The sequence below is a fragment of the Equus quagga genome, chromosome 2 (genome assembly GCF_021613505.1).
Source record: "Equus quagga isolate Etosha38 chromosome 2, UCLA_HA_Equagga_1.0, whole genome shotgun sequence".
Lineage (NCBI taxonomy): Eukaryota > Metazoa > Chordata > Mammalia > Perissodactyla > Equidae > Equus > Equus quagga.
Window position 1 is genome coordinate 179,001,640 of NC_060268.1, and position 27,460 is coordinate 179,029,099.

A 27,460-nucleotide genomic window follows, 5' to 3' on the forward strand; every position below is an offset into this window, starting at 1 on the left:
ATCATTTCTTTTCAGAGAGATCAATTCTGGAAGCAATGTCTTTTTTTGCTAATGAAATTAAACAGACTATTTCATCTTATTGGATGATTGTATGCCTTTATAATGGTGATATTCACTAGCTATCTCAGGCACCCTTTCTAGAGGTCTAACATTGTGTTGAGGTGCTAAGTTTCACGTTGGGAGTGGCGATGGTCTTTCCCTTACCTCAGGCCTTGTTAGGTGACTGTTCTATACCCTTCTGGTGCCTCATATACGAAAAAGATTTTAACATTAAGAAATATAATTTTGACAGAAATGTTTATGCTCACCCAGAAAATATTTTACTATATGTAGAGATAACCCATTGTTTATAATCTGCTAACTAAACCTTTCTCCATCAGTGCTTATACACAAGGTGTTTTTTTAAGTGGCAACCAGTTTGCCTACTATATTTTAGAAGGTCTGTCTGTCTAGAACAGCACTGCCCAATAGAAATTTCTGTGATGATGAAAATGTTCTGTATCTGCACTGTTTGATACAGTAATGCTAGCCCCATGTGGCTACTGAGCACTCAAAGTGTGGCAAGTGCAATTGAGGAAGTGAATTTTTCATTTTATTTAATTTAAATTAAATTTACTTTACATTTGAATACATGTGGCTGGTTGCCTTCTTGTGGCTCTTGGTGAGGCTGGCCCCAGCGCGCTGAAACCATTTTGATGATGCTTATTCCCAGATTTGGGATCTTTAATTTTTCTTCACTTCTAATGAGATTACTATGGTTAAGAATGGTTAAGATAGCATATCTTTGGATAGTATCGGGTTTGAACTGACAGAAGTAGATTTCAGCCATCACAGTGTTCAAAGTGTAGGAAATGTAATCGTTAGAATCACCTTCTGAAAAAAGTGAAGGATAGTGTAAGATGATTTTGCATTTTATGTGAGTTTGTGATTCTAATCCCAAGAGCTGGTTCCATTTGGCTGTTTTCGACACAAATTGAAGAACCGTGAATTTTTAATGTGCTTGTGATGCCTTTCATACAACAGGTTTCTTAAACCAGTGTTGTGGTTTGATTTTTCAGAATTTCTACAAAGAAATTGAAAGAGAAGAAATGTATATAAGGTATGTAGGCATCATGCCTGTCTGCACCGTCTGCATGTTTGTTATAATTGTTGTTTGTCAAGTCTGTGCTAAGAAATGTTTTATAACCGTGCAAGTTTATCTTGTAGGAAATCGTGGAGCCTAGAGCTTGAGTTGTTGGAGCTCCCAGTTGTGTTCCCAGGCCTTGTGCAGTTTGTGCCTGCTGGCACAGAGGTTGGGGGGGTCATCCTTAGCCAGCTCCAAAGCAAAGCCATAAATGACTATTTCACAAGGTTTTCATAGCTTCTGACCAATTCATATGACTCTCTTGAAAAAAAGGCACCACTACAAATTTTAATGTTTCACAGTAAGCCATCTGATCAAATGAGAAGTCCAGTTTTAACTTATCAGACATAGACAATGTTATAATTTTTCAGCCTATTCTTACTTTAACTGACAGCATATTCTTGTGTTTTGTATTATCTCCTGGGTTTCTCTCCTTCACTTGCCCTTTTCTCTAGAGTGATGGGCTGTGATTGATTTCCTCTCCTTCTTGGTCACTTTTAGGGGCCAGTGTTAAATATTTAGCGAGATTACCACTTAGAATAGACCAGAATAAACATGTAATACACATGGCATTAGTGTTTAATGGTGGGTTTACTATACCAAGCATTATTTTCTAACTTTTGATTTCTAAGATTTTTTTACTTTCTCCTTTAAAAAAGGAGAAATATAATATAAAATATAAATTTAATAAACTTCTGGGAAAACAATCAGCTTCTTTTATCTTAAAATACAGGTTGTTCTATATTAAAAAAAAACCTTTATTTCTTTATGGCAGAGAAATATTTTTGATCACATTCAATGTGATTATTGGAGCTCTTTATTTTTATGGATTTGTATTTTTATGGATTTTTTTGTGTATTTGGATTCAATAGAAATTTAAGAAATCACAATCAAACACTGTATAATCTCATTTTGAATGTATGCAGAAAACTCTGGAAAAGATGAAAAGGCATGAGAAACCTTGAGGTACAATTTTACCTTCTTGTGCCATCTTCATTTTTGTCCTGAAAAAAGAGGATTTAAATTAAAATATGTATATATATATTATTGTATCTTACTCTTGGTTTTTCTTAGAGCTTTCTGCACCAAAAGCTTTCAAGGCATGAATTGTGAACATTGTACAAAGAAAATATAGATATGATTTACTGTAGAGTTTAGCTCTTGCAATCCTCAACACAAACTATTTGGTGACATTTTATGAACGTACCTCTTTTTTATCACCTCAGGTATCTGTACAAGCTCTGTGACCTGCACAAAGAGTGTGATAACTACACGGAAGCAGCTTATACCTTGCTTCTCCATGCAAAGCTTCTGAAGGTAATAAAAGCTACCACACGCTTTTATGATTCTGTCATTATAAATTAGAAGGTTATTTAAAATTTGATTTTTCTGTGACAAATTTTAGTAAACCTATAATTTAAGATTTTATGGATATTGACTAAATGCAATGACATAAACAGAGATATTTAGGAAGTACTTGGATTATACATTTGGCCCTACTGAATGCATATTTCACGAGATGTCATCACTAAGCAAGTTATCACTAAGCGTCGTAAACACTCATCATTGGGCTGTCAGCTAGCAGTGAGTTAGAGATTCTTTGATTTCTTATTCATGCCAGCAGGACTCAGTGATGATGAAGAATGACAACAATAAGAAGGAATTTCTGTGGTAGAATAGCTAAGAGACAGGATGAGACATACCCCTAATTATCTTAACAAAGAGTATAGGGACCAGATCATGACTTTTCTCTCCATGAGTTCACGTCGAGATCTCCTGTTAGTCCATCAGTTCACATTAATCTCCTGCCTGATTCTCCTGGAGAGTGTTGCTCCTGAGCACAGGTCTGGCATGACAGTTGTCGGCTCTCAGCGGTTCTTTTGTTATGCAGATAGCTTTTGATATTGCCTTTTTTTTTTGTTTGCAGTAACATATTCATGCTCTCCCCCATATCCAGTTCCAGCCCAGCTAGTCATACAGAGTGGACCCTCAGTAAATAACTGGGTAGATGAACGGATGGTTGGATGGATGGGGAGATAGATGGATGGAAATGTGGGTAGATGGATAGATGGATGGAAGTATGGGTGGGTGGGTGGATGGATGTGTGTGTGGGTGGGCGAATGGATAGATGGATGAGGGAATTCCTACACAGCCTCTAGTTTTATATTTTAGAACTTTAGCAAGTCATTAGATTATCTTTCCCACTATATCCTTATAAAAAATTGAAAAATTAGGGGCTGGCCCCATGGCCGAGTGGTTAAGTTCGCGTGCTCCACTGCAGGAGGCCCAGGGTTTCTTTGGTTTGAATCCTGGGCATGGACATGGCACTGCTACTCGAGCCAGGCTGAGGCAGCATCCCGCATGCCACCACTAGAAGGATCCACAATGAAGAATATACAACTATGTACTGGGGGGCTTTGGGGAGAAAAAGGAAAAAAATAAAATCTTTAAAAAAAAAATTGAAAAATTATCCACTGGATAAACAAAAACAGTTATAAGAATTAGAATTTAATTAAGTGACGCTACATAAAGACTACTCATTCAAGGAATCCTGTCCCTGAACTCAGGCCAGCCCCCTAAATGCTAAAAACCTGAATGAAAAAAACCAGATGAGACTGTGTTAAAATGGGCAGTAAGCAATATCTATTGGGTGATGAGAGGCATTGAGGAGAACACTGTGTTAGGGAGTGAAACTCTGGCAAGAATCTTCTAGCCTTTGGCCCATCCTGAAATCTCCAGTAGGTTCTGTGACACGAATAAGCACAGGCTGCTTCAGAGACATTGCAGTGTGGAGATTTCCCTCTGCCTGAAAACAAAGGGGTCTATTACAAAGAAAACACAAGGAGGCTCAGCTCAGTCTGGATGCCTCGTCAATAGTCATCAATAGTCCCCATTTGGCTTCAAAACATATAAACCTTTCCCAAGTAATGTAATTTATGAAGATAGAGATTTCGGTTCATGCAGCTGACACCAGCTGTCTCACTATGAATTCTAATGGCCTTAATTTGTTAGAAACCCAAATTTCAGTAACAAGGCGTTTTTGCAAATGTGAAGATATTTCTTTTATACCAGAGAAATGAAAATGAGGTTGACAAACTGCCTGCTCACCCTTACTCTCTCTCACATAGTACGTAAACTTTTATATGTGTGCGTGTGAATGTAAGAAATATATATGTGTGTGTGAACTATCATTTGTTTAATCCCTGAATTTATTTAGTACAGATGGATTTGTCACAAACCACATGAGGGTGTGTTTCACAACCCAAATCGGTAGTCCCAATTGCATTAGTCAAACTTTAAGGTGAAAATATGTGCAAACTACTTAAAGGTTTCTCAGTCTTACTTGACAGTCCTAGAGCTGCAGAGCCATTCTGGCCCCATGCTCTGAGCCCTGTTCCGTGGAGCCCTGGGGTCCAGCAGGAGGTGTCCAGGGCCCCTCTGGCTTAGGGAAGGTGGGGAGGGGTGTGTGCTGTGTGAGCCTCTTCGGGAGCCTTGCCGCATTCCGCAGACCCCTGCTCCTCATTTAGCAGGCTAGTCCCTTTGGGCCTTTGCCCTATACCACAGTGGTCCCTGTCCAGCTCTTCTCATTTTTTGTGCCCCACAAAATGTGGTACCACAGTTAGTCTCATTGCTCCAGATGTGGCCTGACCAACACTGAGTTCAGTGGGGCACCCCCACCCCGACTTGGGTTCAGGCAGCCTGGAAGTCCCTTGCTTTCTTTACAGCACCCTCACTGTGCTGTCTTAAAACAGGTCAAGCTCCACTGCCTGGGTCCACCTGATAAGCAAGCTCATTCTAATTATGTCCTCCGAGGAGTCTCCCCAGACCTCCCAGTGTGCAGTCTTGCTTTCCACTCTTAAATGACCATGAAATCTTTTTTGCAGTGTTATTATATATCATTATCCTCTATTTGTAATAGCACTTTCTCTGGGTCAGGCACCTTCAGACTCATCTTTGCCCTAGTGCCTCTCCCATAGTAGCCCTATGCCTAACGCCCTTCGTTTGTTGGGCCTAAGTTCAGGAGTTTACATGTCAAATGAGCTTGGCTTCACTTTGGTGCGTCTCCCCAGCTTGCTGAGACCTCTGTCATCTTTCATAAGTCCACCGACACTTCCACAAACACTGGCTGAGCCCTGCCTCTGTGCCAGACAGTGTGCCTAAAGCTAATGGTACAAAGGCACTTCCCAGTCTGTGAGGAGCTTGATAGCTGATCAAGTCCCTTTCTTTATGACTTGTAAGTGTGATCCACGTGCCTTCTTGCTGTTGATTGAAATGCTGAGCAGCACAGGACTCAGGCCAGCACCCTGGGACTCCCCACTCGAGACAGCCACAAATCACCTGGTTTGTAATTCATCTCAGATGTTGCAAGGCCTTATCAGCAAGCTGACAGCTCTGTGCTTTCCAGATCCTTGGTGGGTTTCTCTTCTGTATGAATGTAGACCCAACTTTGCCTCCCTCTTGTCTTGCCTTCCTCTTGGGGCCTCTGCGCAGAGATTCTGCCCTCATTTCCAGGCCCCGACAGCCTGATGACAGCAGCCCCAAGTGTCCCTGGAATCATGGCCGCGTGTGTGCACCGAATGTGGAGCTCACTGTGCATTCTGACCTGAGGGTAGGCAAGTGGTGTACCGGACATGCCCTCGCCTGGCACTACTCATGCATTGCTTTTGCCACAGTGGTCCGAGGATGTGTGCGCAGCCCACCTCACCCAGCGGGATGGGTACCAGGCAACAACGCAGGGACAGCTGAAGGAGCAACTCTACCAAGAAATCATCCACTACTTCGACAAAGGCAAGGTAAAAAAATGCAATTTTTCTTGTTTTTCTTATATGCACCTTCCTGCAGTGTTGTAAATACATTTTTTAACACTTGATGTTTGTGAAACCAGAAATTTGTTACAAATCATGTTTTGGAAGGTTATATGCATGGTCCTCCAGCTGGTATTTCTAAGTAGAACTCTTTAAAAAAAATCGATCGTCCTTTTATAGATGCTCTCCTAAAAGTCAGGACTAAAAAACACCAGGATTTTTATAGTCCTTGCCAGAGAGAACCAAGTCTGGGACACTGGTTTTGGGGGGAGTTTCTGGACACTTAGAGCTAATGTATTGCTTTGACAGTTTGTGTTTTTCTATTGTCACCGAAAAATTAATCCTATCATAGTACCAATATTAGCCTGCCCTGGTGGTCTAGTGGGTAAGGTTCGGCACTCTCTCTACCATGGTCTGAGTTCATTTCTCAATCAGGGAACCATACCACCCGTCTGTCGGTTGTCACACTGTGGTGGCTGCACGTTGTTGTGATTCTGAAAGCTCTGCCACCGGGATTTCACGTACCAGCGGGTCACGCATGGTGGACAGGTTTCAGTGGAGCTTCCAGACTAAGGCAGACTAGGAAGAAGGACCTGGCCACCCACTTCTGAAAAAATTGGCCATAAAAACCCTGTGAATAGCAGTGGAGCATTGTCTGATAAGGTGTTGGAACGTGAGAGGATGGTGCAAAAAGACCGGGCAGGGTTCCGCTCTGCTGTCCCCAGGATCGCTAGGTGTTGGAATCCATTCTATGACACTAATAGCAACAGGGACCAAGATTGCTCCATTTTGGCAGCTCCTAGATTAATTGGCTCAAACAGAATTGTTTATTCCATTGACTTCTACTAAAAGGAAACATGCCATCGTTTTGTTTTTTTTTTTTTTAAGATTTTATTTTTTTTCTTTTTTCTCTCCAAAGCTCCCCAGTACGTAGTTGTATATTCTTCGTTGTGGGTCCTTCTAGTTGCGGCATGTGGGACGCTGCCTCAGCGTGGTTTGATGAGCAGTGCCATGTCCGCGCCCAGGATTCGAACCAACGAAACACTGGGCCGCCTGCAGCGGAAAGCGCGAACTTAACCACTCGGCCACGGGGCCAGCCCCCATGCCATCGTTTTAATCAGCCAGGAATAGATCTCAACATTGTTGTTCACATGGTTCAGATAAGCAGTAACTATTAAAAAAAGGAGCTGCTTCAGCTTTGGAATTTTTCAAAATCTGCCGCCAAAGTGACTTCAGGGCTCCTTCTGAGGCTTTATCAAGATTATTAACTCATCTCGTTACCTGCTCTTTTTCACTCTGAGAAAAGTGACCAGAGAATTCTATGAAGATAACCTGTATTCCTTTCCTTGGGCTGTGGTGACAAACCTCTACACACTGGGTGGCTTCAAACAACAGAATTTATTTTCTCACAGTTCTGGAAGCTGAAAGCCTGCAATCAACATGGCAGCAGGGCCGTGCTCTCTGTGAGAGAGTGATTGAAGGGGAAAATTGTTTCCATGCCTTTCTCTTAGTTTCTGGTGTTGCTGGCAGTCCTTGGTTTTCTATGGCTTGCTGACACATCACTCCAGTCCCTACCTCCTTCATTACATGGCATCTCCGTGTGTGTGTCTTGGTGTCCAAATTTCCCTCTTCTAAGAACACCAGTCATTGGATTTAGGGCCCCCCCATCCAGTATTATCTCATCTTGACTTGATGACATCCAAAGACCCTATTTCCAAGTAAGGTCACATTCACAGATACCTGGGGCTAGGACTTCAATATGTCTTTTGGGGGGCGGGGGGGGAATACAGTGCTACCCAAAACAGCACGTATATCAGGAAAGGATGATGGCTACCCCTTTGTGTGGCTGTCGACATAAACCACACCTTATTGACAAGATAATGTGTTTTATTCATTCCCTTCTGTCCTTATCATAGGACAAAAATAAAAATATTCAGAATAGCATGTGGATTGGCTGGCGGCCACTTGGAAATAAGGATCAGAAATGTTCTGTGGACTACACCCAGTCCTGTAGCGGAACAGAATATATTTCTTCATAGAAATGAGATGCTTTCACCACTAAGGCTAATTACTAAAATTATATTAGCTTAGCCACGAGAATCCTATTTCTCAGCGAACTGCTAAAGAAATGGAGCTGATTCAGCCATTCCTTCCCGTGATGGCTTTCTGGTTTGTTGTGTTCTAGTAAAGGGTGATCAGGTGCTATGGAGTGCAGAAGAGCAGGAGGTAGGGACCTTGGGAGGCCCAGGAAGCCCAAGGGCGGGGGGTCATCAGGGCTGAGGAACGTTTGCCTTTTCTGGTGCCCCTTCTGGGCTTGCCTTGTGGCAACACAGCCTCTGACAGCATCAACCCCTGAGCCCTCTTCAACCACATTCCACCCCGTGTTCCCTCCCTTGCTCTCTGTGTTTCGGCCACACCATCCCTTTGGAGTCCTCAAATGCACCAGCCCTCTGTGCCTCTGCCCAACAGGCTTCTGCTGCTCCTGCCCTCAGCTCGTTTCTTCCCATCTCAGCATAAATGTCACTTCTTCTCCAACCTCCACAGTGTCCTCTTTTTTTCCTTTATACCACTTACCACAATTTGCAATGACAGATTTACATGTATATTTCTTTAGCAAGTCTCCCAGTAGGTTGTAAGTTCGATGACGATAGAAATCACACATAGTTATTCCCCACAACATATCTAAATCTCAGAACAGTGCCTGGTATATAACACAGTGGGCATTTATTTAAGGAATGAAGAAATCAATGAAGGAATGAACGAAAGAATAAACACTATGTATTTAAGAGTGATTCCTAACAAATGAGAAATACTCATTTAGATTGGATTTAGGGCACCCCCATCCAGTGTTATCTCATCTTGACTTGATTACATCCAAAGACCCTATTTCCAAGTGAGGTCACAGTCACAGATACCTGGGGCTAGGACTTCAATATATCTTTTGGGGGGGGGGGGGGGGGGCGGGGATACAGTGCTACCCAAAACAGCACCTGTATCAGGAAAGGATGATGGCTACCCCTTTGTGTGGCTGTCGACATAAACCAAACCTTATTGACAAGATAATGTGTGTTTTATTCACTCCCTTCTTTCAATAAATAACAAATCAAAGAACAAAGTCCTTTTTCTTTTTTTGGCAAAGGCAGCCTCGTATGGAGGGAAAAAAGAATGTGTTCAATTTAAACAGTGGTTCTCAACTGGGAGCCACTGGACACTTTTAGGTTGTCATGGCTGGGGGAGTGGATGCTACTGGTGTCTAGTAGGTCGAGGCCAGGGATGCTGCTAAATACCCTACAAGGCATAGACAGTCCCCTACCACAAAGAATTATCCAGTCCAAAATGTCAGTAGTGCTGAGGTTGAAAAAATAATTCAAGTGACAAAGTACTACAGGTAAAAGGAGAAATGGGCTAAAGGAATGTCCCTGTGTTTTGGAGGAGACAGAAAGTTGGTTTTGGTAAAGGGATCAGTTAGCTAACCTGGAATCAGAAAGAGTGTGCTTGTTAACCAAAGTTCAGAAGGGTTGCCTTCACAGTAGCTTGTTAGGGTTCTCTTGGCAGAACAGATTGAAAAGCCATTTCTGAGTATCTGTAACTTTTCCACAAGAATGTTAAAGAGAAACAAAGTCTGCTCATCTGTCGAAAGCTAAAGTAAGAATGAGTACAGGTGAGGGAGAAAACTTCATCAAATGAAATTTGAAGTACCTGGGTGATTAGCTGTGAGGAGGAAAAAAGCCATTTTAACATCAACAAGCATTACGTTTCCTGGGAAAAAAATAAGAGGAGGAAGTAATTATTCATCTTCTGTATCAGTTAGAATGGGCTGGAACATGCTGGAGTTTCAACCCTTGAAGTCTCAGCGGCCTTACCCAACCCAAGTTTATTTTTCCCTCATGCTAATGCCCATCCTCCCTTCCCAGAACCCAGGTGAGGAGAGGCTCCACCACAAAGGAGTGCAGCCTCAGGAGGGACCATGAGTTGCCAGCCCAGCCCTTACATGCCCAGAACTGTAGACACACGCATTTCTGCTTGTGTCATTAGCTAAAGCAAATCACATGGCCACAGTGAACTGGGGCAGATGGGGAAGCGCCAGCAAAGGAAGCTCGTACATCTCCCAGGGCATTTAATTAGGCAAGTGAGTTGGGGTTCTAATCAAGGGCTCTCAAGGCACATGGAAATTACCTAAATATGTGATGGTTATGAAAAAGATACTGTTCACACTAATCCCCCAAATAATGTGGCTTCCCACAACTGGACATGTGAGAATAGAGTTCTCTCTCAGAACTTGTATTGGGCCTTGACCCCAGTTGCTCCATAGTTGAATTTCTTTCTTTCTTTAGGGAGGGGTTGGGAATGGTGTAGACAGGCAGGGCAGTGCAGGAGAAGCCATGAGAGAATGGACTCCTGTTTCCTATGGCTGGGATGCTGGAAATCTCACCAAGCAGGGAATGGAGAAGACGGGGGGGGGGGGGGGGGGTCACAGTAGAAGATCAAAGTTTGGCACTTTGTGCCAGATTTAGAATCACTTTCATTTAGGCGGTAAGAGCGAAACGTGGGTGTCCCTACCATGTGTGGGTGTATGTAGTAATTTGAGAAACATTTGTGCCTTTTCTGAAAGTGATGGAACAAGAGAAGTGCCCAAGGCCATTGCTGCAGATTGTGAAAGTTGATTCTGGGAGGACCTAGATGCACAACTTTCCATACTCCATTCCCAGATGGCAATTATATTGGGGGAAAAATATCTCTAAATGGCTCATGGGTGATGGGTGGCAAGAGTAATAGCCAATGGAAACTTGAAGGAAGGGCTTGGTTAATGTGGGGCCCCTCTGAGCAAGTGGGCACCAGGGAAGCCAGCCCTCACAGTAGGTGGGGCTCTAACCTGAGGTGGCCTATGCTGGAGACCTGAGCGACATGTGGCCATTGGTACTTGAAATGTGGACAGTCCAAACTGAGACGTGCCATCACTGTACAATACACATTGGATTTCTAAGACTTAGTGTGAAGAAAGGAGTGTTGTTATGGGCTGAATTGTGTCTGCCAGAAATTCCTACGTTGAAGTCATAACCCTCGGTACCTCGGAATGTGACTGTATTTGGACATAAGGCCTTTAAAGAGAAAATGAAGTTAAAATGAGGTCATTGGGGTTAGCCCTGATCCAATATGACTGGTGTCCTTACAAGAAGAGGAGATTAGGACACAGAGGAAGGACCGCGTGAGGACACAGGGAGAAGGCTCCATCTACAAGTCAAGGAGAGAGGCCTCAGAAGAAACCATCCTGCCGACAGCTTGACCTTGGACTTCCAGCCTCCAGAACTCTGAGAAATAAATGTGTTTTAGGCATCCAGTCTGTGGTACTTTGTTATGGCAGCCTGAGCTGACTAATACAAATGTCAAATATCTCATTTTTTGTTGTTGTTGATTACATGTTGAAATGATAATATTTCAGATGTATTAAATATTATTAAAATTCTATTTTTTTTTAATGTGGCTACTAGAATTTAAAATTACATGTGTGGGTTGCATTATGTTTCTGTTGTCAGAGCTGCTCTGAGCCAAAGACTTTTTTCTCATTGAGCACCAAGAACGTTATGTACCAGCACATCCACGTGGATACGTGCTGGTGGTCAGCGGAAGCTTTGCTGCGTCCTTGGCGCCCTCACAGGCAGCCAGCTTTGCTTACGTGCCTGTTGGTATATATTCCTTATACTAAGTGAATGTTTGAAAAACTGAAATACGTTTAAGAGAATTAGAAAATGGGGACCAAAGCCAGGAAATAATAGGATTTGCATCAGAATGACGAGAAACCATAATCACAAGCACCAAAATTAGATTTTTGTTCCTGTGACCCAGTGTCATTTCTGTAATTTTGAAATAACTGTCAAGAGTATGGTAATGATTAGCATTAGGGAATTTGGAGGGATGGGCAAGTTAGCGGCTCCTTTATGGCCAGAGATTCTCTGAAGGAAGTACGTGCAGAGAAGGCAAATGGTAGGGAGGGAAGGAAAGAGGTAGAAACAGAAGGAGTTATGAAGATAATTCGTAAGGGATCAAGAAAAAGCAACATAGCTTCATTGGAGCAAGATGGTATTTTCTGATACTTACCTATTTTATTATTAAAGTTTAGAATGATGCCTCTCAGTTATGTTTTCTTTTGTGCTTTGACCAAAGTCTATTATAATCCTATTGTTAGTTTCCCAAGCCCTTAAGGATGAGTCACGTTTTCTCCTTGTGATTTGAATAGCCAAGTCGGGAATGAGAGTCACTGACAGGCTAGCTCTGGGATCTGCACCGTCCTGGCCGGCTTCTCCCTGAGGCTCTGCTGGACGGCTTGGGTCTCTGGGCAGAAGGCTACCAGTAGAGCTGGCTCATCTGCTGTCTCTTCTCGTGAGCTCTCATTCTCCCAGGCCTCCCAGTCTGAGATGCACCACCCACTCCCCTTCCCAGGGACCCCCACACCCTTCCCTGCCATTCTGCTCCCCGGGCCACCACTCTGGGTTCTAGCAAAGTGCCTGTGGTATCAGCTCATACTTCAGGGGTCATCTACCTCCTCTGTAGGCAGATCCAGCCTTTGCACCTGGCAGGGGAGACCCCTCGCAGCTGGGCTCTCCCCTGTATATCTGTCCTGTCCTCACCCATGACTTCTCACCTTTTTCCAAACATACTCTTTGATTCCTAACCACTTGACTTGCATGGTCTTCCCTGGGTGTGGAACGGACCTTCTTGCCTGCTGTCTCCGTGTGCTGGACTTGTTCTCACCTTCTGGGCCTATTTCCATGCTCTCTCCACCTTGGAGCCTTTCCTGCCCCCACCATCCAAAGAGAGGGCCTCTCTCCAGGCATCTCTGCCTGGCCTTGGAACTATTTATATATATACCCTATATCCCAACTTTGAGTGTCTCACACTTTAGTGGCCCCCTGAGCCCCCTGGGATCTTGGTAAAATGCAGATTTTGATTCAGTCGATCTTGAGTGGGGCCTAAGTTTCTTCATTTCTAAGCAGCTCCCAGTAATGGCCATGCAGCTGGTCCAGGGACCACTCCTGGGTCACCAGGCCCTGCTTTGACTTAAGCTGCTTGAGGGCAGAGCAAGCTGTGTTTGACACTTCTGTTTGTCCCTCTGAGGGAGCCCTGTGCTGCACACAGACTGGACGCTCAGTCTTATTTTTAAAAATAGACTTTATTTTTTAGAGCAGTTTTAGGTTCATGGCAAAATTGACCTGAAAGTGTGGAGAGTTCCCATATACCCCTGCCCCCACACGTGCGCAGCCTCCCCCACTGTCAACGGTGTCATTTTTTTTAATTGAATCGAGCAGATTCTGGCTAGTGTTTGAGCAAACAGTTGAAAAGTCCACCATCATTCAGACATTCTACAAAGTGTCTTCCTTTGGGTGTATTTGTCTCATTTGTGTGGTCTTGCCTCTTGACCCAGACTTTGAGCCCCGAGGGGTCTCAAGGTGTGCCCCTCGTCCGCCCTCCCCCCAGCGCCTCACCTGGGGCACGTCCCTGACGTCACATCTGACTGTGCAGCTCTTAGGATCATGTGTTATCCGCAGGCTCCTGTCCCGAGTCTGGTGCTGACTTTGCTCAAGTGCTGCCTTCACTGCAGAGGTTGTAGGTCGGACAAAGACAAATTCTTGCAAGAACAACGCCAGCCTTTCCTGCCTGGATTCTTGTGCGTCTGTAGACATTCTTTGCTCCGATGATCGCAGCAGTGCACAAGTGAACAAGCCGGGACAGGCACACGGGGGCCTCCAGCATCGGTGACAATCTCTGACTTCACTCCTGATGCTGGATTCACCCTAGCCCCGCACTCTGCACAGGCTTCTGCAGCACATGAGGATTTAAATCTGAAGAATTTCTTTGATTTGATTTTACACTTCTTTCGTTTCAGGGGGGAAAAATGGCAATTCTGGTTTAAATCCATATATTTGTGTAAGGGAACTTCATACCACAGTTGAACTTGAAGACCAGCGATTGCAGGAGACTGTGAAATTATAAAATGGAAACTGAATGGTACATCAACCTGGCAAAAGTATGACTCAGTGATAGCTCCATCGATACAGGCTGTCACCTTATATAATTAAGGAAATCTTCATTACATACAGAATATGTGGAACCTTCACAGCTAATTTTCACTGTTTTAAATGTGTATAGCTCCCTAGGGGGAATAGGGACTTAGAGAATCCAAGGCAGGTGTGTCTCATGAAAACCTCGTGCAGGCGGTTAAGGAGCTGGCGCCCAGGCCCGCAGATGGCATCTCCGTGTGCTGCGGGGAGAGCCGAGGGCACCAGCAAGAGCCTGGGGTCAGATTATGTTCGAAGTCTGTCTACCTTTGTCCTCTGAAAGCCGCAGTGCGGAATGGGTTTTCTGCTTCTTTATATTGGACACTCCAGCTTTTGAATTATGTTCTGTTATCTTTCTGTATTTCTTCCACACAAAATCATTCCCCTATTTTTGCTTTTCCACCCTTTCAAAAGTTTTGAATGTCTTTTAGCCTAGCTCTTGGTCTTTTCATCTTTTTCTTTCTCTCCATAAAACGTCATTTCCATCTGTTTCCCTTTGCATTCTCTTACAGTTCTTCCTTCCTGGGCTAATAATTACTCCTAGCGCCTTTTCCATTCTGTTTTTACCACCCATTTGCGCATCCCCCCGAAAGCCTTCTGTCGGGTTTTATCCTGGCAGACGAACATTCTGTCCTGAAGATGCTCTGAATTGTCTGTCTTATTGTATTTGGTTGAGGCCCAGTAATTTTCAATAAAGCCCTTAATCCTAGTACTTCACTGAAAATTACCAGGCTTCTCTGTGGAGGATGAGTCAAAAATAGAAGGCCTGCTATCAGGAAAATGTAGTCAGAGCGAGGGAGGCAGTATTAACCAATGTTAAACCCCTTCTGAAACCAAGAAACAGCCTGGCGGCATCGACAAAGTGGTCCATAATCTATAGCGCACGTGACGTGTGAAGCTGTGTGCCTGTTTTCAACTGGGATTCTGGTTCCTTTTCCCTTAAAATAACCTTGCCTCGACAGAGTTCACACTTTGCCTTGTGCCCAAGTCGAAAATGAGGCATCTTGCGTCATCTTGTGAACTAAAAATAGGGGTTTGGGCGCAAGATTCTGTTTTTGGTGGAAATAGTTGGATTTCTTTTCTGAGTATTTGGAGTGAAATTTTCTCATCCTTTGAGTTTCCCTTTAAAATACAGTTGTTATTAAGAGGAATTGCAGGTACCAGGATAACGACTCCCTCTTATTGGTTTATTCTCAGCATTCCCCAAATTTTTGAAAATCCTGATAGTTGTCAGAATTTTTTCAATTAGCCAGAATTTACCCCACATTTTCAACGAGATCATATGTTAATTATTTAAAAAATGCTCATTTATTATCAAAGCATGAGGAAATCAATTTTAGAATCGTTAACCACATTGCTCCCCCACTCTCTGCAGGATCCCTAACAAGTTTTTCTACTAACAAGCCTACTATGTGCCAGGTGCCATCCTGCACCCAAGAGTTACAGGGGTGGAGAAGACAGGCCTGCCTCGAGGCCCGCAAGTCGAGCATTAGGGCTTCTGGATAAGCAGATAAATATAATCCTCCTCCACTCAGACACACTGGCGGGTACTGGATCTCCCTATCTAACAGGGACAAAAGTGATTACTTCTTCTAGGGAGAAAGGGAGGACTTCACAGAGGAGGTGACATTTAAATTAGTTTTTGAAGAATGGGATGAAGTTTGCCAGCTGTCAGCCAGGAGGGGCAGGAATTCCAGGGTGGGGATAAGGATCCTGAAGCCATCTCACTTTTCTGGGGAAGCTGAGAAGTCTATCTGTTGGAGGCAGGGGTTTCCTGGAAGACAGAGAGGACTAGGGAGCCAGTTTGCCAATGGCCTTGTATGTATCTTGAAAATAGTACTTACTCCGTAAAGTACGAGGCTGTGTGATGCAGATTTGACGTCCACATGCCCCTACCACACCGTTGTGCGCTGGTCTGCATCTGTCCACATATGCTCTGCTTCCTTCCTGTCCTGGGAGGGGCTCCCCATGCTCCTGTCCAAGGTGGCTCTTCCACCTGTGCCTGGATCCCCCCTCGCCCGTTCCAGGACCTCATGCCAGCCCATCTGCCCTCTCCCTGCAGCTTCCATGTTCTCCTCTCTCTTGGCTAATGCACATTCACCTACAACCAGGTCATTGTTTCTCCCATCTTTAAAAAAGTCCTCTCTTGTTCTAACTCCCCTCTCTAGCTACTGCTGATTTCTCTTCTTTCTGGAATGCGCCTTAAAATGCTGTCTGTACTCACTTCTCCTGTCCTCTCCTCCTCTTCTCTCTGGAGCCCACTCCCATTGTAGGTGCCCCATAATTACCTGCGGATGATGGAGTGAGTGACAAAATGTGTGCCTTCTCCTTTGCAGCCTGGATTAGCCTAAAAATATATGCAAAATCTCTTTATTTAAAAAATATTTGACCCTTCCTCACTTTTTCTTCCAGGACATTAAAAGCTGAGCAAATAGTTTTCTGTTTTGACTGTTAAAGAATTGCTGTGGGAGAAAGAATCCATGTTGAGGAACATGATTCAGATGGGTAACGACTCCTGGAGTGCCTGGCTGCACCAGAAAGCGGAGTTCCTCTTCAATTTTGTTTGAGAGCCTTTCCACAAAGGCTTCCTAAGTCCAGTCCGAGTCCCAGATCCTGCTGGTTTCCTACCCCGAGGGGAGTGTGCCCCCTCGGACCACCTTCCTCAGGTGACTGGCTCCGTCTTGTTCACACTGAGGGAGAGGATGGCATCTTTACTGCAAGATCGGGCAGCTTTGAGCTGCAGACCACAGCGAGAATGCGCCATTTCCTGGCCAGGAGAGCGGGGCCTGACTCTCTCCTAGAAATGTCTTTGGGAAGATGTTGTTCCTTTGCTCAGTTTAGTTGAAGCCAGTGGAGAACACCAGGCGGACAAGGATGGGGCTTGGCTCAAGAAAACAGCCAGAGGCCTACTGAGAGTGGAGCTGCCTGCAAGGAGTCTCCGTTCTGGTGGAAGAGACTACAGGCAACATCAGGACCAACTGCGCCACACCCCTCAGAGTTGCTGTCGTCCTTCTCAGGACACACTGTTTTCCCAGGGACTCCAGCCCCTCATCCTAGCAGGACTGGAAAGAGGCTCTCACCCACAACAGTCCTGGACTAGAGCACTGACCGGGCAGGGCCGTATGCTAGTTCTGGGCCCCCTTGAGCCCCTGTGTCGCAGGGACCTCAACCAGTGGTCTGGATTCCTCCACGCCCTTGAGTTTTTATTCATTTAAACATCAGAGGCCTGGGTGGGGCCCTGGAAATTCAGAGAGTAATTAAGTATGACTCTTTTCCCAACAACTGCCTGGAGAAACAGACAAATTTTAAAAGAATGACTGAACTTTCAGCATCCCATAAAGCATCTTCACCAGTGAGTTACTTACAACTAGTAAGCACATTAAACCAGAGCTGCCCAGTGCTCTCCTGGTGAGTCATTGCCAGCCTGAATTATTCGTAAGGGACAGTTGGCCCCGCTGCCATCTTTTCTTTCATCTGCTGCTGCCCCCTTATCCTGTGAGATCAAAATCGCCGTCCTATCGGACTGGTCAATCACCAGCCTTAGAGTTCTCTGTTGGAAATCAGTAGCTGACATGTTCTCTGCAGCCACTTCTGTCTTGCAACGAAGGAAGGAGTTTCATCAGAAGGAAAAAGTTTTCTATTCATGAAACTCGAAGATGTGAAGTTCCTGAAACCAAGAGGTTCCAAAAGAAAAGATTATCATCATCTCAAGACAGTGTAGCTCAGATCATCTGATGAAAAGAGGCGATGGAGGAACATGCTCCATGTTGCGAGTAAACTAACGATTTCAAGCATGCTATACAATGGATTAAGGATTTCAGATCAGAAAATGGAGCTGTGTGTTGATAGGATGCTTTTTCATCTGGGGCTGGGTGAGCTCCTAAAGCATGGTGCGCTTCTCAGAAGGAAGCAGAGAAGGGGCATTCAATCGCACCGTTCCGATGATTCGGAATTGTCACTGAGATCACCTAAATCTAGTTTGTATTGAATCTGTTTTCTCTCTTGCGCTGAAATATTTTGCAAGGTATTCACGTTGGAAATATGAGTACCCACACTCTTCAGAGCCCTATCCAATTAAAAGTAGATGAAAATCTGCTTAATGCAGAATCCTTTAAAACATGCTGGGGGCAGAAGGTGATGTGTGTTTATAGAAAACACATTCATGTAACCTCAGGGTGAGTCGGATAAGATATTTATTCAAGACTTATATTTCTTTTAAAAACAATTCCTTTTGATATGTATCTCAAGCATCTCATCTGTCATTTAGGATAAAAAGAGATTAAGCTTTTTCTGAGCCATGAATTAGAAGACTTAACATTCCAGGCAGCTAAGAGTGTGTGCATTAGCTTGCAGAAAACTGAAGAAAAATCCGGTGAAAGAAAACAACAAGTAAAGGTAATGTTTTCTTTGAAATGGAAGTATGCTGAGGGAGGTACTGGTCACTGGAGCTGAAAACAAACATTGAAAGTGCAAGAAGCTCCCCTTTCCTGGAAATGTGAGCTGGGGCTCTGGCAAAGGACCCGAGAAAGCTCTGGAGCAGCAGATGAAGATATTCAAAGATTGCAAGTCAACTTGGAAAGCTCCAGCAGGATGGAGCAGACAGGGGGTGTTCTCGGGAGGAAACACACATGTGGACCGTGGGGAGGGCATCGCAGCCACGTCCTCTCTTCCCTGGGCACTGGTCCTATCTCCGAAATCTTTTTCTGCTCTGGGCTTATTTTGTCTTTCAAAGTATTAAAATGCAGCTCTTATTCTAGAATAGCTTTTTTCTCATCAAACGTAGCAGATGGTTTCTTGAAGTAGTAGCTATGAAAGGAGTATTTTAAGTGTGTTGGGTGATTCAGTATCAGTAAGGCCCTCAATGGAGTTGTTCAGCTAAGAGAAGGCAAAGATGAGCAGGCTGGTGAGGGGCGGCTGGAAGTGCTGGCAAACGGTGGTTGTTATGGACTGAATATTTGCATCCCCCCAAATTCCTATGTTAAAGTTCTAACCACGCCGTGGTATTTGGAGGTGGGGTCTTTGGGAAGTGACTGTGTTTAGATTGGGTCATGAGTAGGATGGGGGCCCCATGATGGGGTTCGTTCCCTTATAAGAAGGGGAACAGAGAGAAATCTCTCTCAAGGCCTTGTGACCCCACAGTGAGAAAGTAGCTGTCCACAAGCCTGGAGGAGAGCCCTCCCCAAGAACTGAATGTGCCTGCACCTTGATCGCAGGCTTCCCAGCCTCCAGAACAGTGAGAAATAAATGTCTGTTGTTTAAGCCCCCATGGCTGTGGTATTCTGTTATAGCAGCTCCAACTAAGACAGTCATCAAGAACAAGAACTTTGGAAAAAACACGAAGCTGAGATAAGTCTCCATGTCCACCCTGCTGTGTGCCCTTGGGCAAGTTACTTGCCTCTCTGACTCCCAAATTCTTTCTGTGCAAAAGAAGGTAATAAAGTACCCGCCTGACAAGGTGAGGGACTTAAGCGAGAGAACGTAGGTGGCATGTTGCTGGACACAGAGTAAGCTCACAATCACTCGCTCTAATGACCAGTGCTACCAGCCTGTGGGAGTGCTGGGAGAGGAGCAGCGGGCGATTCGTGGCTAGGGACACAGTATGTGGGATGGTTGATGCTTTTCTGATTCTGAGTCAACAACCTTCCGTTCTGTTCGATAAACATTGTTGAGCAGGCCTGGGGCGAGGGTCTTGAGGTTTTGATAATGCTTGCTTCCTGCCCTCAAGGGACTTACAGGTTTGAAGTAGGGGGATCCTGGGTCACTGTGGGACACAGAGAAGGAGGGTGGGCAGCCCCTGGGAACACTCCTGGAAGAGATGGTTCCTCCATATTTTCCATATTCTTCTCAAGCAAACTACTTTATTTTATTTTTCCCAAGGAAAATAAGGGAAATTCAGGCCTACTATATGTATCAACAAATTATTCCACATGGAAAAGTTTATTAAAACATTTTAATAAATCAGTTACCTGACTGGGAAAGCCACTTTCAAACTATTACCATACAAAGTTCCCCCTTTCAAAATGATAGCAGGCTTCGCATCCTCACGGTATTTGCACCCATAAAGCGACCTTCTTGCAAGCCTTCATTTAGAGTTGAAATAGATCCTGGTCTTTCTGACAGTCAAAACATAGTGTTTATTTCGTGGGATGATTTGGGAAAGGAGCAAAAGCAGGCCCCTAGTTTCTGCATAAACGTTCCTCGCAGCCTCTCAGCACCCTGCAGTTCCTTTGCCCAGGCCCTTGGCTCCTTAGATAGATGGGCTTCAGTGGCCGGAACTGGCAGCCAGAGAGACAGGGTGGGAGTGAGCGAGTGTTGGGCCGGCAGACTGCTCTGACTGCAGGCAGAGGGCAGCGTGATGGATGAATCAGTGGTTGACCAGCTGAGTCAACTGACGCCCAGTCTTGAGCCAAAGGACATGGGCCTCTGGAAAATATTGGTATTTTTCAACATTATTGTCGTAGAGTTTTCAGACGAAGCAAGCATACTTCTCAACTGTTTTATTATGAACGGCTGTGTTACTGTTTTACTTTTTGACTGCGCGATTCAGGTTTGAGTTTCTCTTTCTCTTTTTTCTTTGTTTTTCCTCACAGATGTGGGAGGAGGCCATTGCCCTGGGCAAGGAACTTGCCGAACAGTATGAAAACGAGATGTTTGATTATGAACAACTCAGCGAATTGCTGGTAGGTCTTTTTCTTTCTATCTAAATGAGCACAGGCAATCTAAACTTGTTTTTCTAGAATTTTTCTTTCCCTTTGAATGTTGGGATTCTCCTCAGACCTTCTGTGGCCTTGGCTGTGGTCCTCCATTTTGTTCAGGAGAACGGTCTTGATGTACTTGCTAGTTCATTCTGGGCCACAAGTATTCATTTTTTATTCCCAACTGAACGTTTGTAACCAAACTTTAGGACACCTATGAACAATTTGTACATAAACAACTACTGACCGCATGGGTACAGTGGTGTTGGCAGCCTAAGAGTCTCTGAGAGTCTCAGCTGTTTAAAACTGCGACCCGTCTACAAGAGGCAGACGGCTAGTAGCCCAGGCTTTCTCCTGCTGCGGAAGCTCTGTCGGTTTCTAACGACTGCCTTCTCAGCTACATCATTTTTGTGTTCAGCAGACTGACTTGACGTTGTAATGTGTATCATTAATTCAGAGCAGAATTCTGCCCTTTAACATTCTTCTTTAATGTATCCCAGTATCTGATCCATACCATTTTAAAAAATACTAAGGACCAGTCATTTAATCAAAAGAAAAACCATTTCTGTGGCACCTCTTTGGGTATTGAAAACACCCATAAATCACAACTGGCTGCTGAATTTGACTTTTTTGGCCAGATTCCCCTGCTAAATTCTGGAGGATGAGTGAAAATACCGTCAAAGCTATGTGGTGAGATTGACCGCAGGTGCATGTACCAGCACCGCCCCTCCCACCTTCTCACTCTCCCACCGTTTTAGAGTTGCCAAAGCTTGAAGAGCCCACTGGAAGAATCCAGAAGAATGGATGCTCAAATACTCTATTCAAACCTGAAACACATTTTCTTTCTTCCTTTCAGAAAAAACAGGCTCAATTTTATGAAAACATCGTCAAAGTGATAAGACCCAAGCCTGACTATTTTGCTGTTGGCTACTATGGACAAGGATTCCCCACGTTCCTTCGGGTAAATTTTGATTCTGTTAGTCTGATCCAAGATTGCTCCCCAGGCACAGTGCCCCTTCCCCTTCTGAGGACAGACTTGGACTTTGCATCCTTGGGTCTAAGTCTGACTCTTCATATTTTAATAGCTCTGGTCAGCTTAGGGTACCAGAGAGAGGCTGATAATATTTTCTTTGATTTCATTTAAACTTTCCATTTGATTTTTCCTAAGCAGAACTCTCCTTCAGAGACTTATGAGTATTTTTTAAATTGTGGTAAAATATACATAAGATAAAAGTTACCATCTTAACCATTTTTAAATGTACAGTTCAGTGGCATGAAGTACACTCACATTGTTGTGCAACCATCACCTCCATCCATCTGCAGATCTTGATCTTCTTCTCCAACTGGACCTCTGTACCCACTAAACAATCACTCTCCCTACCTCCCTCCCCTGGACCCTGGCAAGCACCATTCTACTTTCTGTCTCTATGAATTTGCCTCTTCTAGGTGCCTTATATAAGAGGAATTACACAATATTGGTCTTTTTGTGTCTGGCTCATTTCCTTTAGCATAATGACTTCAAGGTTCATTCATGTTGTAGCATGTGTCAGTACTTCATTCCTTTTTATGGCTGAATAATATTCCAATGTACAGGTAGACCACATTTTGTGTGTCCATTCATCCTTCAGTATACATTTGGGTTGTTCTGGCTATTGTGAATAATACTGTTATGATAATAGGTGCTTTTAATTATATGAGAAAATGGAAGTGGATTTTCATGGCCACAATGCTGGAAACTCTGAATCACTCTCCATCCCTTGGTCAGGCATGTGCTGTTTGACACATGATTGAAAAAATACTGTGATCATCAGCCCAATGCCCATTTCCTAATACTCATGGGACTGGAGGAGAAATCGTGTATATAAATGCTGCCTGACCTCCCAGTAGAATTGTTTAAAGCTTCTCAAAAGCTCATTCTTAGATGCATTGACCAGCGAGTCATGATTTCCTGTCGTTTCGTATCACATCTTTTTAAGACACATGGTTTTCTTCTGTTCTGGGAGACTGTGCATGATTCCTCTGGTTTTAGGGCAGCAGAAGCTATGTGCCCAGAGCACAGCTCCCTGGGGCAGTTAGATCCAGTTAGGGCATTTCCCCAGTCCCAGAGGTGTGCTCCTCGGGCCCCGGTGTTTCTGATTCCACAGGAGTTCCTGGTAGTTAAGACATCCCTTCATGCTGGCACCGGCAAGAAGGACTTCCTTGGTGAGGACCTGTCATTTTTTGTAAGAATGTCAACAAGTGACCCTCGCAGGGCTGGCCTGCTCCAGAAGGTGACCTGTTGGCTGGTCCCCTCACTCAGGGTCCTGCCAGGTGACAGAGGCATCTGGCCCGGGCCCTGTCACTGCTGGCCGGTCTCTCCCTGACAGCCTTGCCTTCATTGTGCAGCTCTAGTGTGTTCCAGGGGATTGCACTGGGCTGTCTCCCCCGTCAAAAGGACAAAATGCAAAGTACAGATAGAGAGTTTAACGAACTTGATTAATATTGAACTGACTTTCCCGCCACACCTGAATAATTCTGTGGGGCTGTAGCAATATATTTACTACGCTTCACAGATCACCTGTCAGGGGTCAAGCTGACAATGACATTAGCAGTTACAGAAAAGTGGGCAGGATGTTTGGCTACTTAATGCAGTGCTGGGAGAGCAGCCTCTGAGAACCGACTAGCTGTCCCTTTTGCTTTGTTTTTCTTTAAGAATTGAGCTCTTCTTTTTTTATTCATATTAATATTTATGACTCTTACACGAAATAAATATCGTTGACTATATGTGCATTTCCCCCTTGTTTTTGTGTTTGAAGGGACCACTTCAGAATGCAAAGTAATTGACATTTCTAGAAAATGTTATTAGTGTTTTCATCTATAACTCACTAGTGTTTTTCTATTAAAGCCTTTATATACATTTTTATTATTATGTCTTTCTTCTGGTGTAAAGCATGATAAATGCCTGCTAGTTACACAGTAGCCTGTTATACATTAAATCTTCCTGAATTTCTGAAATGTTTGTCTTAATATAGCCTTAAAAGATGCCCACACGGTGTATTTATATTTCTAATTAAGACTACATATTACTTTAGTTTCTGCTTGACATTATTTTTTAGAGAAAGAGAACATTTTTCTCCCATAATGGGTACTTTAAGACATACCTAAGCACAAAGTGAAAAAAATTCAATTCTTAAACTGTTCCTTCTTTAGTGATTTACAGGAACTCAGACTAAGTTGGGACTAGGGAAGGAGGTAAATTGAATACCATAGGATTTCTCTTTATCTTTTAAAAATTCATTAGACAAATTTTAATTTGACTTTGAACTGAGTCTCTAGGAGATAAATATAAAAATATGCAGTGGATATGTGGAAGATAACAAATACGTGGACAAAGAGAACAGATTAGTAGGACCAGAGGGGAAGGAGGTCGGGGGGTGGGCAAAAGGGATAAAGGGGCCCATATATATGGTGACGGACAAAAATTAGACAACTAGGGGTGAGCACGGTGAAGTCTGTTCAGAAATTGATAAACAATGTACACCTGAAATTGCACAATGTTATAAACCTTTATGATCTCAATAAAATTACTGGGGAAAAAAATATGCAGTGGAATGCTCTTCTGTCTGTCTCTCTCTTTCTCTCTGGCGTCTGTCCAGGGTCATGACAGATAACAGAGCTGCAGCTGACTCATGACCAGCCAGTCCAGAGCCTCTTGCCCAGTGTCCCCTGGTTGAAACAATAGATATGCCCACGCACCTGAGTCTCACAAGGAAAAGTGTCAGCTCCCAGCCTCCTATTTCTCAGGTCCCATGGCTTCTGCTCACTGTCTTTTCCTTGCTGCAGTTTTCATTTGCATTCAGATGGCCCTAAGGTGGGGCAGGATAGGTGAGGGCAGGCTTCAGGAACCAGCAGTAGCATCATACTACCCATTGCCATCTTTTTGTGACCCAGTTGAGTCTCAGAACACACTTCCTGAATCTGTGAAGGTGCAGAGACCTGTTACATCTTGGAATCAGAACTTTCCTTTCATATATATTTACAGAGTGATGACGTCACACTCAGACAGAAATGGTTTCACCAAGACAGCCTGTGTAAGGAGGCATGCTTACCTAGTTAACACCCACCCCAAGGTCACCTAGCCCGGCCATCTATACAACCCCCAGATGGACTCTCCAAGTCAGAATTTATGCAGGTGACAGAAGTGTCATTTGAGATGGAAAAACCCCAGCCCTGAGAAGGAGAGCTCTGTGTGTTTTACCTTGTCATTTGTTGGTGGAGGATTGTCCACACAACAACTCCGAGTGTGCAGTCAAGGAAGTCCTGCCGTCCGCCTTGTCTCTCACCACCAGGGGAGGCCGAGAATCTCGCCCCTCTCTGCTTTGCTCTGGACCTCTTTCCCTCTGCTTCTGAGGGTCTCTTGGCTGTTTCCTACACTGTGTCCTACAGGAGTCAGCTTGGGGTGGACATGCTCAGGTTCTGAGGCCCCACTTTCATCTCATGTTCTCTTAAATTCCTTTTGGCAGGATAAAAACTATTTAATTAAGGCCTACCTGGAAAAAAAAAAAAAATGAAAACTATTATCCACTTGCCCTGGGGTCTTTATGCTGCCGAACATTTCATGCCCACTAGAGTATGGACTCCCATTGCTCACTTGGTTTTTCATAGTTTTTTTTCAGTTGGTTGTTACTGTTCAGACTAAAATATATTATGAGACTTCAGTAATGTTGTGTTCCGAGCTTCTTAAACAGCATTAACTTTCGTGGCTTACGTTCCCGTGTTCCCGATTAAGACCACCAGTGCAATTACAAGTTCTTCTTCAGTTCAGTGACATTTTTTTTTAAACCGTCAAGCATATTTTGACGACCAATGCATTTGTGTGTGAACTCTTCTTGGCCCTTTCCCTGTGGTGCTATTTAATGAATGTCTTATTCCAGGGGAAAGTTTTCATTTACCGAGGGAAAGAGTATGAACGCCGCGAAGATTTTGAAGCTCGGCTATTAACTCAGTTTCCAAACGCCGAGAAAATGAAGACGACATCTCCACCAGGCGACGATATTAAAAACTCTCCTGGCCAGTGTATCCTTTAAGACAACCGTATGGAGTATAAAACGCTTGCAAGGCCGTTCACTTGGATGGGTGGGTGTGCCTGTGGGCCTGGTCATGGTTAATGTCCACGCTGTCTTTATGATCCTTATCCCTTCCCCTGCAGATATTCAGTGCTTCACAGTAAAGCCCAAACTCGATTTGCCTCCTAAATTTCACAGGCCTGTGTCTGAGCAGATTGTAAGGTAATCGATCCATTTTTCTTACCAACATGAGGGTGGTGAGAGGCTGTATAGGGATTTGTCATTAATAATTTCACCTTTTAAAGGATGGATTTTAGCCTTTGATTAGCTTTCCATATGCTCTTTCTGTTTACTTAGAAGAGCGGGGAAGCAAATTATTTTCAGCATCAAAGAAGTGACCGAAGAAGTTAATATGTGTGGGCTGGCAAGTGGCAAGGGCAATTCCTTTCCAGTAGTTTGAGAGGCAAGGGAAACTCAAGGAGGGGGAGGGGGCATTCTGGTCTCCTTATGACCCAGCAGGTGGCAGAATCCCTGTAGAGCTTTTCAGCAGCGCACAAGCCCAGCCCACACTCAGCAGATCTGAGTCGCATGCCGGGGTGTAGCCTGAGGGTTTGCATTTGATAAGGAAGGAAAGGGGGTTGGGACATTGGCTCTAGGGGTGTAACCCCTTTACCCTACAATGCGGAGATTGCATAACATGGGATGATGAGGTGGATTTTAACACTCCCGAGTCAACTGTCCAAATCTGAGTGAGATTTCCTGCCTCTCCATTGAATTGCACCTGACTTAGAAATGGTGTGGAAACACCCGCTTTGGATGTTTCTTTGATGTTAAGAATTTTCTTTTCTATTTGATCATGTTCTGATGAAAAGATCAACTTCTCTGAGGGCCTGATAATGCTCAGGATCTGCTTATTTCACATCCTGAAGTTTGGTGGGTCGTGCTTTTCCACCAAATTCACTATGTTTCTTTAACCTTTCGTCAGCGATAATGGGGAATAAACCAACACTCTGGCCATTGACAGGTGGTGGCTTTCCTAAGGCGTATATTTTAAGTTTTGCAACATTTTTCTCAGGAAGAGGCATTAAGCAAATAGGGAACTGTAGCATTCCTCAGATATTCCCCTTTGACGTGGGGACCCCGCCTGCATTCCCGTGCAGGGCATGAATGAGTCCCCCCAGCCTGCCTCTGGTGTACGTGTGAAACCCACGCCTTCCACACAAGAGCAAGGCACACTCTTGTTCCACGCGTGCTCCTCTTGGTGGTTCTAAAATCAGCCTTTTGTAGATCTGAAACTAAAGTATGTGAGACCTTTTAAAAAATAATGAAGATATAATTTTTAAAATTTTTAATAATAAATTATTTTAATAATTAATTGTTGAATTACTAAATTAAGCTAATAAGTTATGAATTACATGTTTAACCTCATAAGCATGTCCATGGAGAAGGAGGGCCTCTGTCCTGTCTCCTTCGCCTCACCTCTGTTTCTGGCCGTCTCGCTCTTGCTCAGCATCTCTTCCCCCTTGAGGGTTTGCAGGGACCAGGAAGACAGAAAACTCAGGGTAATTTTTCCACCTGCCAACATCTCTCCTCCGAGGCTGGCGGGCAGAGATGCCACAGCTCTCACTGCAGGTCAAGGCTGGGTATATTTTAAGGGATGCGCTGACCTACGGGGAGGCCAGACCCTGCATCCAAAAGCAAATCGGCTGCTTTCTGGGTGGAGTGTCTAACGATTCGT

At 44.2% G+C, this 27,460-nt stretch overlaps 1 protein-coding gene across 2 annotated transcripts in view; it reads left to right on the forward strand.

The window, feature by feature from the left end:
- DOCK1 (dedicator of cytokinesis 1) overlaps window positions 1–27,460 on the forward strand; it is a 502,522-nt gene that overhangs the window by 438,741 nt on the left and 36,321 nt on the right. For both annotated transcript variants that reach the window (XM_046651107.1, XM_046651115.1), the window contains exons 36-42: window positions 1,059–1,099; window positions 2,350–2,440; window positions 5,797–5,916; window positions 20,573–20,662; window positions 21,534–21,638; window positions 25,591–25,732; window positions 25,866–25,944. In XM_046651107.1, coding sequence (XP_046507063.1) covers window positions 1,059–1,099; window positions 2,350–2,440; window positions 5,797–5,916; window positions 20,573–20,662; window positions 21,534–21,638; window positions 25,591–25,732; window positions 25,866–25,944 — 668 coding nt within the window. The remainder of the gene's footprint in view (window positions 1–1,058; window positions 1,100–2,349; window positions 2,441–5,796; window positions 5,917–20,572; window positions 20,663–21,533; window positions 21,639–25,590; window positions 25,733–25,865; window positions 25,945–27,460) is intronic.